The sequence below is a fragment of the Borostomias antarcticus genome, assembly GCF_949987555.1.
Source record: "Borostomias antarcticus genome assembly, contig: scaffold_352, whole genome shotgun sequence".
In the NCBI taxonomy this organism is placed as follows: domain Eukaryota; kingdom Metazoa; phylum Chordata; class Actinopteri; order Stomiiformes; family Stomiidae; genus Borostomias; species Borostomias antarcticus.
Window position 1 is genome coordinate 32501 of NW_028176309.1, and position 15000 is coordinate 47500.

Consider the following 15000-nt stretch of genomic DNA (forward strand, 5'->3'; position numbering starts at 1 on the left):
CGCTGCGCTCCTTCGACCAGGCGGACCGGGCCAAGTTCCTCCAGTTCGTCACGGGAACCTCCAAGGTTCCTCTGCAGGGCTTCGCCGCCCTCGAGGGCATGAACGGCATCCAGAAGTTCCAGATCCACCGTGACGACCGCTCCACTGACCGCCTCCCCTCGGCCCACACCTGGTAAATACTATATTACCCTCCCTCCCCTCCACCTGGTAAATACACTCACCCTCCCCTCGGCCCACACCTGGTAAATACAATATTACCCTCCCTCCCCTCGGCCCACACCTGGTAAATACTATATCACCCTCCCTCCCCTCGGCCCACACCTGGTAAATACTATATCACCCTCCCCTCTCCCACACCTGGTAAATACTATATCACCTGCCCTCCCCTCGGCCCACACCTGGTAAATACTATATTACCCTCCCCTCTCCCACACCTGGTAAATACTATATCACCTGCCCTCCCCTCGGCCCACACCTGGTAAATACTATATTACCCTCCCTCTCCCACACCTGGTAAATACAATCACCCTCCCTCCCCCACACCTGGTAAATACTATATACCCTCCCCTCCACCTGGTAAATACTATATTACCCTCCCCTCGGCCCACACCTGGTAAATACTATATTACCCTCCGCTCGGCCCACACCTGGTAAATACAATATCACCTCCCCTCCCCTCTCCCACACCTGGTAAATACAATCACCCTCCCCTCCACCTGGTAAATACTATATCACCCTCCCTCTCCCTCACCTGGTAAATATCACCGCTCCACTGACCGCTTCCCCTCGGCCCACACCTGGTAAATACTATATCACCCTCCCTCTGCCACACCTGGTAAATACAATCACCCTCCCCTCTCTCACACCTGGTAAATACAATATCACCCTCCCCTCTCTCACACCTGGTAAATACTATATCACCCTCCCTCCCCTCCACCCACACCTGGTAAATATCACCCTCCCCTCTCTCACACCTGGTAAATACTATATCACCCTCCCTCCCCTCCACCCACACCTGGTAAATATCACCCTCCCCTCTCTCACACCTGGTAAATACAATATCACCTCCCCTCTTCCACACCTGGTAAATATCACCACTCCCACGGCCTTATAACCCAGAGTGAGTCTGCTTGTCCTCTGGGCTGTCCTGTCTTGTTAAGGTTAATGAATGAACCAGACAGAGCAGTCATGGTCGCCATGTTCTCCAGCTCTGTCTTTCATTCTATTCATGTTATCAAGGATTTAGGATGAGGTTTGGCTTATTGGGTAATACTGACACTCCTCTGCCTGGTCTCTCTCTCTCCCTCCCTCCCTCCCTCTCTCTCCCTCTCCCTCCCTCTCTCCCCCTCTCTCCCTCCCTCTCTTATCTCTCTCTCCCAGCTTTAACCAGCTGGACCTCCCAGCCTACGAGAGCTATGAGAAACTGAGACACATGCTGCTGTTGGCCATTCAGGAATGCTCAGAGGGATTTGGACTGGCCTAGACACAGGCTCTGACCCCCCCCCACACACACACACACACCATCTAGACTGACCACACATAGACGGACACACACACACACACAGACGGACACACTATCATAGACCTTACTGGATTACTTGTGGAAATGGCCTAGATATCCTGGTTTCTAACCCATATAAAGAACCAGAGTCAGAGTCAGACGGACTGATGGGCGTGGCCCCCGACACACAGAGACCGCGCTGACACACCTGGTATACCTGTCTGCCCCGCCCTCTCCCAGTTAAAATGGCTTCCTGAGTGACTCAGAGGATAAACACATGGACTAATATAAAAGACGTTTTCTCCATTTAGGTTGATTTCTCTGTACAAAAGGTTTGGGAGTTTATTATGTTTAATCTTTTTTGTTCTTCTCTGGCTGTGTAAAGAAAGGAGAAGGTGGTTTGTGTGCACAGGATGATTATAAAAGCTTTGGGGAAAAAATGTTGGTGTTTTTTTGTGTTCGTACGCCGGGACGGGGGACATTTTTATGGGGGGGCGGAGGGGGGGGGGAGGGATCAACTTGAGAAGTTTTGAAGAAATTCAAGAAAATGCACTTTTCAAAATGTTGTGGCATTTTTACGGAAGGATGGTAGAAAGAGAACGATGAGATCAAGTGAAGGAGGTAAATAAATTAACGAGTTCTAGAGTATTTTTGGCAAATAATAACTCACTGACCCAGCCTTGAGCTTCTGAACCAGGGAGTGACATAACATTACATGAATAAACGCATAAAATTGAGTCTGTCTCTTTGAACATTGTTTTAACTTATATTTTATAACGAGCTCGTCAAAGCTTAACGAGCCAGTCGTACCTCCATTTTGTGCAGTTGCACGGAGGGTAATTAAGGCTGATCAAGACACAATTAGTCATTTTTCTGGGTGGCGTTAGTATCCCATCTACCTGGGTGATCATGTCACCACTGCCCACCAGAGAGAGACCTCACCAGAGAGACCTCGCCACAACGGGTTCTGATGCCAGATCAGTCACAGGACAAAACAAAAACAAGTCATGATTTGGTTCCAGTCCCATCGTCTGATCATCTGTCAGCAGAGAGAGACCTGCAGGGTGGAGAGACCGTCTTGGTTAGCGGGCTGGTCTGTCAGCAGAGAGAGACTGTCTTGGTTAGCGGGCTGGTCTGTCAGCAGAGAGAGACTGTCTTGGTTAGCGGGCTGGTCTGTCAGCAGAGAGAGACCGTCTTGGTTAGCGGGCTGGTCTGTCAGCAGAGAGAGACTGTCTTGGTTAGCGGGCTGGTCTGTCAGCAGAGAGAGACTGTTTTGGTTAGCGGGCTGGTCTGTCAGCAGAGAGAGACTGTTTTGGTTAGCGGGCTGGTCTGTCAGCAGAGAGAGACTGTTTTGGTTAGCGGGCTGGTCTGTCAGCAGAGAGAGACCTGCAGGGTGGAGAGACCGTCTTGGTTAGCGGGCTGGTCTGTCAGCAGAGAGAGACCTGCAGGGTGGAGAGACTGTCTTGGTTAGCGGGCCGGTCTGTCAGCAGAGAGAGACTGTCTTGGTTAGCGGGCCGGTCTGTCAGCAGAGAGAGACTGTCTTGGTTAGCGGGCTGGTCTGTCAGCAGAGAGAGACCTGCAGGGTGGAGAGACTGTCTTGGTTAGCGGGCTAGTCTGTCAGCAGAGAGAGACTGTCTTGTTAGCGGGCTGGTCTGTCAGCAGAGAGAGACCTGCAGGGTGGAGAGACTGTCTTGGTTAGCGGGCTAGTCTGTCAGCAGAGAGAGACCTGCAGGGTGGAGAGACTGTCTTGGTTAGCGGGCCGGTCTGTCAGCAGAGAGAGACTGTCTTGGTTAGCGGGCCGGTCTGTCAGCAGAGAGAGACTGTCTTGGTTAGCGGGCCGGTCTGTCAGCAGAGAGAGACTGTCTTGGTTAGCGGGCCGGTCTGTCAGCAGAGAGAGACTGTCTTGGTTAGCGGGCTGGTCTGTCAGCAGAGAGAGACTGTCTTGGTTAGCGGGCCGTTCTGTCAGCAGAGAGAGACTGTCTTGGTTAGCGGGCTGGTCTGTCAGCAGAGAGAGACTGTCTTGGTTAGCGGGCTGGTCTGTCAGCAGAGAGAGACTGTCTTGGTTAGCGGGCTGGTCTGTCAGCAGAGAGAGACCGTCTTGGATAGCGGGCTGGTCTGTCAGCAGAGAGAGACCGTCTTGTTAGCGGGCTGGTCTGTCAGCAGAGAGAGACCTACAGGATAGAGACACGCAGACCAACAGCGCTGAGGAGGAGTGATGTCATCACAGCTGATGGAGAGATATTCCAGAAGCTCAGCTGTCATCTCCTTGTGGCCGTGCTCCACCCAGCAGCAGCTCAGGGGAGTCTGGGTCCGTTCAGTCCGTCAGCCATGAGGGGACCGGGGACCCTCAGCCCTGTCCCTCTGGGTCCCCTCAGTCCTGTCCCTCTGGGTCCCCTCAGTCCTGTCCCTCTGGGTCCCCTCAGCCCTGTCCCTCTGGGTCCCCTCAGCCCTGTCCCTCTGGGAGTCCTCCGGGCCCCTCAGCCCTGTCCCTCTGGGAGTCCTCTGGGCCCCTCAGCCCTGTCCCTCTGGGAGTCCTCTGGGTCCCTCAGCCCTGTCCCTCTGGGAGTCCTCTGGGCCCCTCAGCCCTGTCCCTCTGGGAGTCCTCTGGGTCCGTTCAGCCCTGTCCCTCTGGGAGTCCTCTGGGCCCCTCAGCCCTGTCTCTCTGGGAGTCCTCTGGGTCCGTTCAGTCCTGTCCCTCTGGGAGTCCTCTGGGTCCCTCAGTCCTGTCCCTCTGGGAGTCCTCTGGGTCCGTTCAGCCCTGTCCCTCTGGGAGTCCTCTGGGTCCCTCAGCCCTGTCCCTCTGGGTCCGTTCAGCCCTGTCCCTCTGGGAGTCCTCTGGGTCCGTTCAGCCCTGTCCCTCTGGGAGTCCTCTGGGTCCGTCAGCCCTGTCCCTCTGGGAGTCCTCTGGGTCCCTCAGCCCTGTCCCTCTGGGAGTCCTCTGGGTCCCTCAGCCCTGTCCCTCTGGGAGTCCTCTGGGTCCCTCAGCCCTGTCCCTCTGGGAGTCCTCTGGGTCCCTCAGCCCTGTCCCTCTGGGAGTCCTCTGGGTCCCTCAGCCCTGTCCCTCTGGGAGTCCTCTGGGTCCCTCAGCCCTGTCCCTCTGGGAGTCCTCTGGGTCCGTTCAGCCAGTCAGCCATGCGGGGACCAGGGCCCCTCAGCCCTGTCTGTGTGGGTGAGCAGGAACTAACATGGAGGATCTGGACTTGACATGAGAATGAGGAAATAATGTGAATTTTGAGGACGTTTTGTCACCTTCATTCAATCCTAAATCTGTTAATTAGCAGTGTTTTGCAAGTCTTGGATTGGTTGTTAATTCTTTGCTGACTAACCAGGAATTGATGGCCACTACTGGACACTGTCTAGTTAATTAATCAGCCGCTGTGAAGCCGTAGGATAGGCTGTCGGGTTAAGAAGGCTCTGACATCATCCAGCAAGTGCAGAGAGAACCTGTGGTCCCCCACCCATGATGGCGTGAGCATGATGACAGTTAAATGTGGATTGGGCTGTTCTAGTTTAGATGCATATATGGAGCTAGCATAAAGGCCCATGTTCTTTGTTTGGTCGAAAATTTGAAACCAAGTAGTGAATTAAAATATCAGTGATTATTTTCATTTCAAACCTTTATACTTGTAAAGCACTGAGGTTTCCCTCATTTACAGTGTTGAGTTCACACAGATACACAACAGAACAAATAATAAAAAACAGTTACAGGTCAAAGTACAAATGGGTTAGGGTTAGTACTCAAATAGTTAATATGAAAAGAACCAACAATGTTTATAAACGAACACTGAAGCAGGCCATGCAATAAGGTGTGATAATCTACTGTGCATGTGGTCTCTGGCTCCCTCTGTGGTCTGTAGTGGTACTACGCCTTAGTGGATCTGCTCAAAGCATTCTACTGGGTCAAAGAACAGCCTCTAGAGCAATTAAACACATCGACCTCTGAACTCTGGACTTTGAAAGTAGAAGGCCTCCTGAGTAATTTCAATTTCAAACCTTTAATTCAACTCGTTAGACAGATTTCCATAATTTGCTGTGTCGATGAGCTAACACTCATACACAATCATAAACAAAACAATAATAAAGAACAACAGATCAATGTACAGTGTTACAGATAGAATCGTTAAAAACAATTGCAGGATGAAGTGCAAAGGCTAAGGGCCCTTAAATGCAGTTATGTTGTGTTTTTTCTGATGTATTTGGGAAGGTGGTCCTTGGAATTTTTTTTAACAATCAAAAGTGGGTCTTCAGTTACAAAAGGGTGAGAACAGCTGGTTCAGGCGCCATCTGCACGGAAGATTTGGTGTTTACATTTGGCAAAAAAACAAACAAACAAACACAAAAAGCTGTTTTTCTCAGTTTGGCATTTTTGCAGATACTGCACTTTGGTTGTAGGGCAGAACCCTGATGACCGCCCAGCTGGGTCTGCCTACCAGCGTCCTGAGGAAGACAGAACGCCAGCAAGCAAGGACACGGCACACAGAGCGAGAGGGTTCTCTCACGGGGCAGGTTCTACACACGCAGGAACTAGTGTCCAGGAAAATGGTCTTGTGAGTCAGACCTGAATCAAATAGTTGAATCCCTTCTAATATCCAGAGTGCTTGGGTTTAGTACCAGGTAAGGTTTAGTACCAGGTAAGGTTTAGTACCAGGTAAGGTTTAGTACCAGGTGGTACAGTACGTTTGGACCAGCCCACTGGTTCCATTGCCCGAGACATTCTAACCTATGTTTACAGCACTGTTGTGTGTGTCACTTCCTGGCTGGGCGATGAGGTCACAGGTCACATGACCAGGAGTCATGAGAGAGGACTTGACCATCTTGACCTCACGGCGAACTGAACCGCATTGTCCGGACCGGCTTGATACACAGACAGGGCCGGTCCCACCGGGTTTAATCAGCCTGTTCCCAGTGTGGTTGAGGGCGCTGAGGGTCACTGTCATTAAAACGTAATGAGGGGTCACTGAGAGTTGATGAGTGTGGTGAATATTACCACAATGGGGCCAGTTATACCTCCCTGGCTGTAGCCCACATTCTCCTTACGGCTCCGCCCCCTTCATCTTCCCTCATCCGTCTTCTCCCCTGAAGCTCCGCCCCCTTCATCTCCCCTCATCCATCTTCTCCCCTGAAGCTCCGCCCCCTTAACTTCCCTCATCCGTCTTCTCCCCTGAAACCTGTCATCACATCTGCTTCCTCCATCCCTCCATCCTGATATCCTCTTCTCCTATTCCTCCATTGATTGATTGATTGATTGATTGATTGATTATACTTTATTGTCCCCGTGGGGAAACTTGTCTTGGGCATAGTACCGTAGTGCTTCAAAGTGCAACAGAGACATTACATACAACAGGCAAAAGAAACAACAAAGTCAACAACAAACATTGAGTGATATTGACAGCAGCTTCCATCTGGACATGGCATCTGATATTGATTGATAGATATTGATTGATAGATATTGATTGATAGATATTGCACATAACCCTTCAAATGGTGTTTCAGATCAAGTGCAGGTGCTGGTGGTCATATAATTATCATTTCTGCTTAAGTGAGTTTAACTCACTCTTCTCTCTCCCCTCACTCTCTCACTCCCTCCCTCTCTCCCCTCACTCTCTCACTCCCTCCCCTCACTCTCTGTTCATCCCTCTCTCCTCTTCCTCTCTCACTCCCTCCCTCTCTCCCCTCACTCTCTCACTTCCTCCCTCTCTCCTCTCCCTCCCTCTCACCTCTCACTCTCTGTCCATTCCTCTCTCACTCCCTCTTGGTCTCTCTCCCTATTCCACCCCCTAAACTCTCATTTCTCTCTCTCCCTATCCCTGGGTGTCGGCCCATCTTCCCCCCTAACCCTCTTGCGTGCTGAAATTGTTCTGCCACAACAGAGGAAATCTTAATCTTACCCTCCTTAGTTTTGCACGTTCTTAGACGCGCACCCGCACAGACACCACCTCTTCCGAAAACCCCACCCCGTCCTCACACCGTCCTCACACCGTCCTCACCCCGTCCTCACACCGTCCCCACACCGTCCTCACACCGTCCTCACCCCGTCCTCACACCCTCCTCACCCCGTCCTCACCCCGTCCTCACCCCGTCCTCACACCGTCCTCACCCCGTCCTCACCCCGTCCTCACCCCGTCTTCACCCCGTCCTCACCCCGTCCTCACACCGTCCTCACCCCGTCCTCACCCCGTCCATACACCGTCCTCACCCCGTCCTCACACCGTCCTCACACCGTCCTCACCCCGTCCTCACACCGTCCTCACACCGTCCTCACCCCGTCCTCACCCCGTCCTCACACCATCCTCACCCAGTCCTCACACCGTCCTCACACCGTCCTCACCCCGTCCTCACACCATCCTCACCCCCCGGTTTGTAGCCGTGTAGCTGCGATTTGGAGCGCGCTCAGGCGGGATAAATGAAATTACAGTCCCGTCACGCTGTGGGATTCGAGGCGCTGGAGAAACGCGTTGTGTTTGAGACGGCCAGCGAGCGTGTTGGTCGCCCTCCTGGGTCGGGACCAGATGCCTGATTTACACGCACAGCTGGGGCATCGGTTACGCTTTCACAAGGATTTAGGTTCCCAATTAAAGAAGAAAATGATTAGCAGGTTCGTCCACATGGGGATTTCCAACTGGCTGAGTTGTGAGAACGTTTCTCGCTGTGCCGCACGGCTAGTTAGGCAAATGTTTTTTGTTTGTTTTGTGACAATTACACTGAAACATAATGCGAACGCATGTTTTCTTGCCATTACAGACAAATTGAGATTTCCAGAAGGTTTCCATTTGAAATGAGCTGCGTTGTGTGAACTCTACCAGTAGGTGGCGATCATAGGACTGAGCTGGAGAAGATGGGTCAGAGAAGGTGGACTAGTGTCTAGTTCAGAGATGGGCTCTCACTATCAGGGCAGCAGCTGGTCACTGAACCGGCCATGGATCCAGTTTCATGTTCCAGGCATGTTTCATGCTTGGCCAACTGATGGATTGGTGTGTGTGCGTGTGTGTGTGTGTGTGTGTGTGTGTGTGTGTGTGTGAAAGAGAGAGAGAGAGTGAGTGTGTGTGTGTGTGTGTGTGTGTGTGTGTGTGTGTGTGTGTGTGTGTGTGTGTGTGTCATCCCTCATATCAACATACTAGGCCTACCCTCTATCTGTCTGTTATGAACATGTGTTAGTGAACTATAACCACTAGTGAGAAATGATAATAGCGCTGAGGGAGACATGGGTCGGGTCATAGGCGATGTTACCCTCTGAGAGGAGGGGGGGCAACATTTTGACGTGAGAAAAAAAAACAGTTCTGCCGTCCCGTCCCATCTATTTACAAAGAATACCAGTTGTGAACAGTATGCTAATAAGAAATCCACATGACAATTCAATATGCACAACGCATCAAACTTCATCTAGACATCACGAGCATGTCAATATGACTTTATGACCGAGCACTAGGCCATACCCAACATCAGGGGCGGAATGGGGAAATAATTCAGGCCGGGAAATGTAGCCCCATTCAGGCCACTTTTTAAGCCGGATCAGACCAGTGATGTTTTGGTACACTGTACAGTACGTACAGTATATCTACATTATAGACACGCTCCTTTCTCCACCAGTGCTTTCTTCACCTACAGTATTGATTGAGATGGAGAGTATGCTGTAAGCAGACTGCTGTGTTGTGACCATGACAAGCACAGTAGACATCAGCCTCATTGTCCCACACCCGATGGAATTGTACCAGAGCTCACCACCAGGGGGCACTCGCCACAATTCACTTTTCTCCATTGCCAAGTATATTTTGCTTTGCAAAAAAGAAAAGAAAGGTTTGGTGTCTCAGTAACAGTATAGTGTCAGGTCCTTATTTGGGGGTGGTCCGGGATTCAGCCAGACGATGCAGCTGAAGCTGAGTGCGTCTAGGGACCAGACCCAGGAGCCTGAAACACACCCTACATGTGGCCTTGTGAGGAGAGGGCTCAGACCCTACATGTGACCTTGTGAGGAGAGGGACCAGACCCTACATGTGACCTTGTGAGGAGAGGACCAGACCCTACATGTGACCTTGTGAGGAGAGGGCTCAGACCCTACATGTGACCTTGTGAGGAGAGGGACCAGACCCTACATGTGACCTTGTGAGGAGAGGGACCAGACCCTACATGTGGCCTTGTGAGGAGAGGGCTCAGACCCTACATGTGGCCTTGTGAGGAGAGGGACCAGACCCTACATGTGACCTTGTGAGGAGAGGGACCAGACCCTACATGTGACCTTGTGAGGAGAGGGACCAGACACTACATGTGACCTTGTGAGGAGAGGGACCAGACCCTACATGTGACCTTGTGAGGAGAGGGCTCAGACCCTACATGTGACCTTGTGAGGAGAGGGCTCAGACCCTACATGTGACCTTGTGAGGAGAGGGACCAGACCCTACATGTGACCTTGTGAGGAGAGGGACCAGACCCTACATGTGACCTTGTGAGGAGAGGGCTCAGACCCTACATGTGACCTTGTGAGGAGAGGGCTCAGACCCTACATGTGACCTTGTGAGGAGAGGGACGAGACCCTACATGTGACCTTGTGAGGAGAGGGACCAGACCCTACATGTGACCTTGTGAGGAGAGGGACGAGACCCTACATGTGACCTTGTGAGGAGAGGGACCAGACCCTACATGTGGCCTCCCAAGCAGGAAGTTGAGCAATTGTCCCAATGAGTTGCAGGGGAAGTGAGAGTTGCAGGATTGGGGTGGAAAAGGGAAGTGCCTGGTTTCTTTAATAGTGTCAGACACACAACTTACACAAAACCCAGAAGAGGAAGGAGAAAGTTATGAAATGAGGGGTGAGGACACCCCAACTCAAGTACAACTGAGAGCACAGATCCCCATGAATGCATTTTGTGGCTCTGTGGGCGCTATGGCTGTCAACTGAGCTCAGAAATGATATTCCACCTTCTCTCTTTAATATTTTCAGATATTATATTCAATTATTATATTCGCCTATCTGGGCCCAGGCACATTCCCACTCACGCACACACAGACATACACCAGTGTTTTCCATGTCTCTCCTATGATGTTTTTAGCCTCTCTTACTCTGAAAATGCAATTTAATGTAATTTATTGCTTTATAAATGTTCTTAGCCGGTAGACAAACATACTCCTGGAGCTTGCTCCATCGCCTTGTTGAGAGGGGTCAGGGAAGAATTTTTACAGCTCACTTATCTGACCCCCGGGTGATACTATTTTTTTTGCTTCCCTCTGGAATATATGGGGGTGGGACCTATGCCCACCTATTTCTCTGTAAAGTGCATTGTGTTGCCTCTGCGTATGAAATGCACTGTACAAATAACCTTTGATTTGAAAGCTTAACATCACAACATCAAACTGCAACTGCCTGCTGGTGCTGGCTTCCTCGCCGATGGTGATGTTGCTAGTGCTGGTGCTAGTGCTAGTGCTAGTGTTAGTGCTAGTGCTAGTGCTAGTGTTAGTGCTAGTGCTAGTGTGCTAGCTCCGATAGCCTCTGGAGCACTTCTGCCTTCGATTGCACCTGCTGCGCTGTCATGTCGAGTGGTAGCTTCTTCATTAGCATTGCCAGTTTTATTTTTTTTTATGAAGAAGTGGTCAATTGTTTTTATAGCTCTTTTCGCCATCGTGAGCAGGTTGGCTAGTTGTAGCTTGTTGAGCACTGAGCAGTACAGTCAGATCTCATTTTTTTGAGGTAACAGATCAAACCGGAAATAGTTGAGTTGTGCTATTGGTGGATATATTTTTTGTTAAAGGTAGCCTAGTTTAAGTAATAAATACACTTTTTAAATGCATGATGACCTAACACAAACTGGTACAAACCACAACTATGTATTTAATAATTGTGTTAATTAGTAAAAAATAAATAAATAAATAAGAATTTGAGCAGAGTTGGGCTGGCCAATCAGGGGGGGCAATTGCCCCCGCTGCCCCCCCTATAAAATCGCCGATGGGTCGGGTCATGACGCACACGGACCATCATTTCTTGGGATAGTGTCTGAAAATAAAAATGCTGACCATTGATGATGTAGCTTCAACACTGCTGCCTCCCTACTGCTGGTTTTAGACTGAGAGAGAGAGAGGGAGAGAGAGGGAGAGAGGGAGAGATAGAGAGAGAGAGGGAGAGATAGAGAGAGAGAGGGAGGGAGAGAGAGAGAGGGAGGGAGAGGAAGAGATAGAGAGAGAGGGGGAGAGAGAGAGAGGGAAAGAGGGAGAGAGAGAGAGAGAGCGGGAGAGAGAGAGGGAGAGAGAGAGGGAGAAAGAGATAGAGAGAGGGAGAGAGAGAAGGAGAGAGAGAGAGAGGTGGGGTGGAGGGAGAGAGAGGGAGAGAGAGATAGAGAGAGAGGTGGGGTGGAGGGAGAGAGAGAGAGGGAGAGAGAGGTGGGGTGGAGGGAGAGAGAGGGAGAGAGAGATAGAGAGAGAGGTGGGGTGGAGGGAGAGAGAGGGAGAGAGAGGTGGGGTGGAGGAGGAGCAGCTCATTAATAAGCAGTACTTAAGAGTATGTTTGAGCCAGAATGCTCTCAGACTAATACTGCTTCCTCTGCTGCACTTGGCATCAATCACTTTATTACAGCCCGTCTGTCGGAGAGAAATGATAAAAGCTGACTTCAGTACCGTTCCCCAGAAGAGAGGGATGTGGACTGGGTTCATTAGTATAATTGGTTTAATGTCCTTAATTGGGTGAATGGGGATATTTTGTTCCGGGGGAATTGATGAAAGCGATGAACCATTTCCTTGGCCACCATGCACTTGCTCCATTCATTCTTTTTGAACTCCATGTGATCCTAAACCAAGTGCTCTGGTGTGTGTGTGTGTGGGTGTGTGAGTGTGTGTGTGTGTGTGTGTGTGTGTGTGTGTGTGTGTGTGTGTGGGTGTGTGGGTGTGTGTGTGTGAGAGAGAGAGAGAGAGGATCTCTTGAGTCCACAGTGTGCCGTTGTGTCCCAAGCAGGCGAAACACTCACACTCAGACTGTGTGCTCACTCTGTGTGCGTGTACACGTGCACTAACTCACACTAACATGCAAACAACACACATTTGCACTTTTCACTCTGAGAAACCTCAAACTCAAACCTCTGGCCTTGTGCTAATGCTACTATGCTCTGACAAACGTATAGTCTTAAGGTTGAATCAGGCAATAGTGAGCTAGTGTGAGTGAGTAGGCCTAGCTAGTGTGAGTGAGTAGGCCTAGCTAGTGTGAGTGAGTAGGCCTAGCTAGTGTGAGTGAGTAGGCCTAGCTAGTGTGAGTGAGTAGGCCTAGCTAGTGTGAGTGAGTAGGCCTAGCTAGTGTGAGTGAGTAGGCCTAGCTAGTGTGTGTGAGTAGGCCTAGCTAGTGAGTGAGTAGGCCTAGCTAGTGTGAGTGAGTAGGCCTAGCTAGTGTGAGTGTGTAGGCCTAGCTAGTGTGAGTGAGTAGGCCTAGCTAGTGTGAGTGAGTAGGCCTAGCTAGTGTGAGTGAGTAGGCCTAGCTAGTGAGTGAGTAGGCCTAGCTAGTGTGAGTGAGTAGGCCTAGCTAGTGTGAGTGAGTAGGCCTAGCTAGTGTGAGTGAGTAGGCCTAGCTAGTGAGTGAGTAGGCCTAGCTAGTGTGAGTGAGTAGGCCTAGCTAGTGTGAGTGAGTAGGCCTATCTAGTATGAGTGAGTAGGCCTAGCTAGTGAGTGAGTAGGCCTAGCTAGTGAGTGAGTAGGCCTAGCTAGTGTGAGTGAGTAGGCCTAGCTAGTGAGTGAGTAGGCCTAGCAGCGGTGGTCAGATGTTTTGGACCACAGCAGTGATGGGAAAAGTACACGGAATGTTTACTTGAGTAGAAGTAAAGATACCCATGTAAAAACTGACTTGAGTAAAAGTAATAAGTACTGATCCAAATATCTACTCAAGTGAAAGTGAAAGTACAGACTCTGAAATGTACTTTAAAGTATAATACAAAGTAAAAAGTAGTTTTTCGCGATCCAAAGATCACAATTCTAAATTGGTTACCTTTGTGCTGTTAAGATCAATATTGCCAGTTCTGTTCAAGAAGACCTACCAGACAAGATGGTAGTGTACTTCACTATAATGTTAGTAGCATTAGATCCATTTGTTATTCACACATCACACTTCTGTGTACTGGATGAGTTCAGGATTATCTTAACCGGGATGAAATCATACTCATAGGCCCATCTTTTAATCAACATTTTTAATAGTACAATTTCTTCTTGAAGGTTACAGTAGTGCTTTTTGTTATTCTCATGGCGTGAGCATTGAGTGGCAAAGATTTTTATCTGTAACAAAGTGCATCGTCCCATTGAACGCAAATGAATTTAAGCTGCCCACTGTGCAAATTAAATACTTACTGTCCCATTTTAATTAAATAACCAAATATAAAGGCACATATGCATGTCGTGCACATAAAACTTAAACTGCCAATGAATCAAGTTGAAGTACTCAATTACTTTAAAAGTATACTGCGTCTCCTAATTTACACAACCGTGCAATAGAACTCTACTGCATCTCCTCATTTACACAACAGTGTAGAACTCTACTGCATCTCCTCAATTACACAACAGTATAGAACTCTACTGCATCTCCTCATTTACACAACATTATAGAACTCTACTGCATCTCCTTTTTTACACAACAGTATAGAACTCTACTGCATCTCCTCATTTACACAACAGTATAGAACTCTACTGCATCTCCTCATAATGCACGTATGTGTGTGTTTAAGTTGGAGGTGAATGTCATAAGACAAACTAAAACAATAACAAATTACCATGAGAGAGGGAGGTCCGGTAAGGATAAGATCAATCAGCACGTTCAGTTACTAAGTAAGTGAGTCCGTCCGTCAGTCAGTCAGTCTCATTCAGGCAGTCATTGTGTCTCATTCAGGCAGTCAGTCAGTCAGTCTCATTCAGGCAGTCAGTCAGTCAGTCAGTCAGTCAGTCTCATTCAGTCAGTCAGTCAGTCTCATTCATTCAGTCAGTCAGTCTCATTCATTCAGTCAGTCAGTCAGTCAGTCTCATTCAGGCAGTCAGTCAGTCAGTCTCATTCAGTCAGTCAGTCAGTCAGTCTCATTCAGGCAGTCAGTCAGTCAGTCTCATTCAGGCAGTCAGTCAGTCAGTCTCATTCAGGCAGTCAGTCAGTCAGTCTCATTCAGGCAGTCAGTCAGTCAGTCTCATTCAGGCAGTCAGTCAGTCAGTCTCATTCAGGCAGTCAGTCAGTCAGTCAGTCTCATTCAGGCAGTCAGTCAGTCAGTCTCATTCATTCAGTCAGTCAGTCAGTCTCATTCATTCAGTCAGTCAGTCAGTCTCATTCAGGCAGTCAGTCAGTCAGTCTCATTCAGTCAGTCAGTCAGTCAGTCAGTCAGTCTCATTCAGGCAGTCAGTCAGTCAGTCTCATTCAGGCAGTCAGTCAGTCTCATTCAGGCAGTCAGCCAATCATCAATTAAGTTGATCAGGGAGTTCAGTTAATAAGTAAATGAGTCAGTGAGCAAAAAAGTCAGTCAGGTCAGTCACCCAATCATGTCAGTTACAGTCAGTGTGAAGGCTGG

The 15000-nt window shown here is 49.5% G+C and overlaps 1 protein-coding gene across 1 annotated transcript in view; it reads left to right on the top strand.

Moving 5' to 3' along the window:
* Window positions 1–1926, top strand: part of huwe1 (HECT, UBA and WWE domain containing E3 ubiquitin protein ligase 1) — a 34420-nt gene extending 32494 nt beyond the window's left edge. The window contains exons 45-46 of the mRNA XM_084462600.1: window positions 1–172; window positions 1381–1926. The exon at window positions 1–172 is cut by the window's left edge and continues 19 nt beyond it. Of these exons, the coding sequence (XP_084318726.1) occupies window positions 1–172; window positions 1381–1483 (275 nt within the window). The 3' untranslated portion in view covers window positions 1484–1926. The remainder of the gene's footprint in view (window positions 173–1380) is intronic.
* The last annotated feature ends 13074 nt before the right edge of the window (window positions 1927–15000 follow it).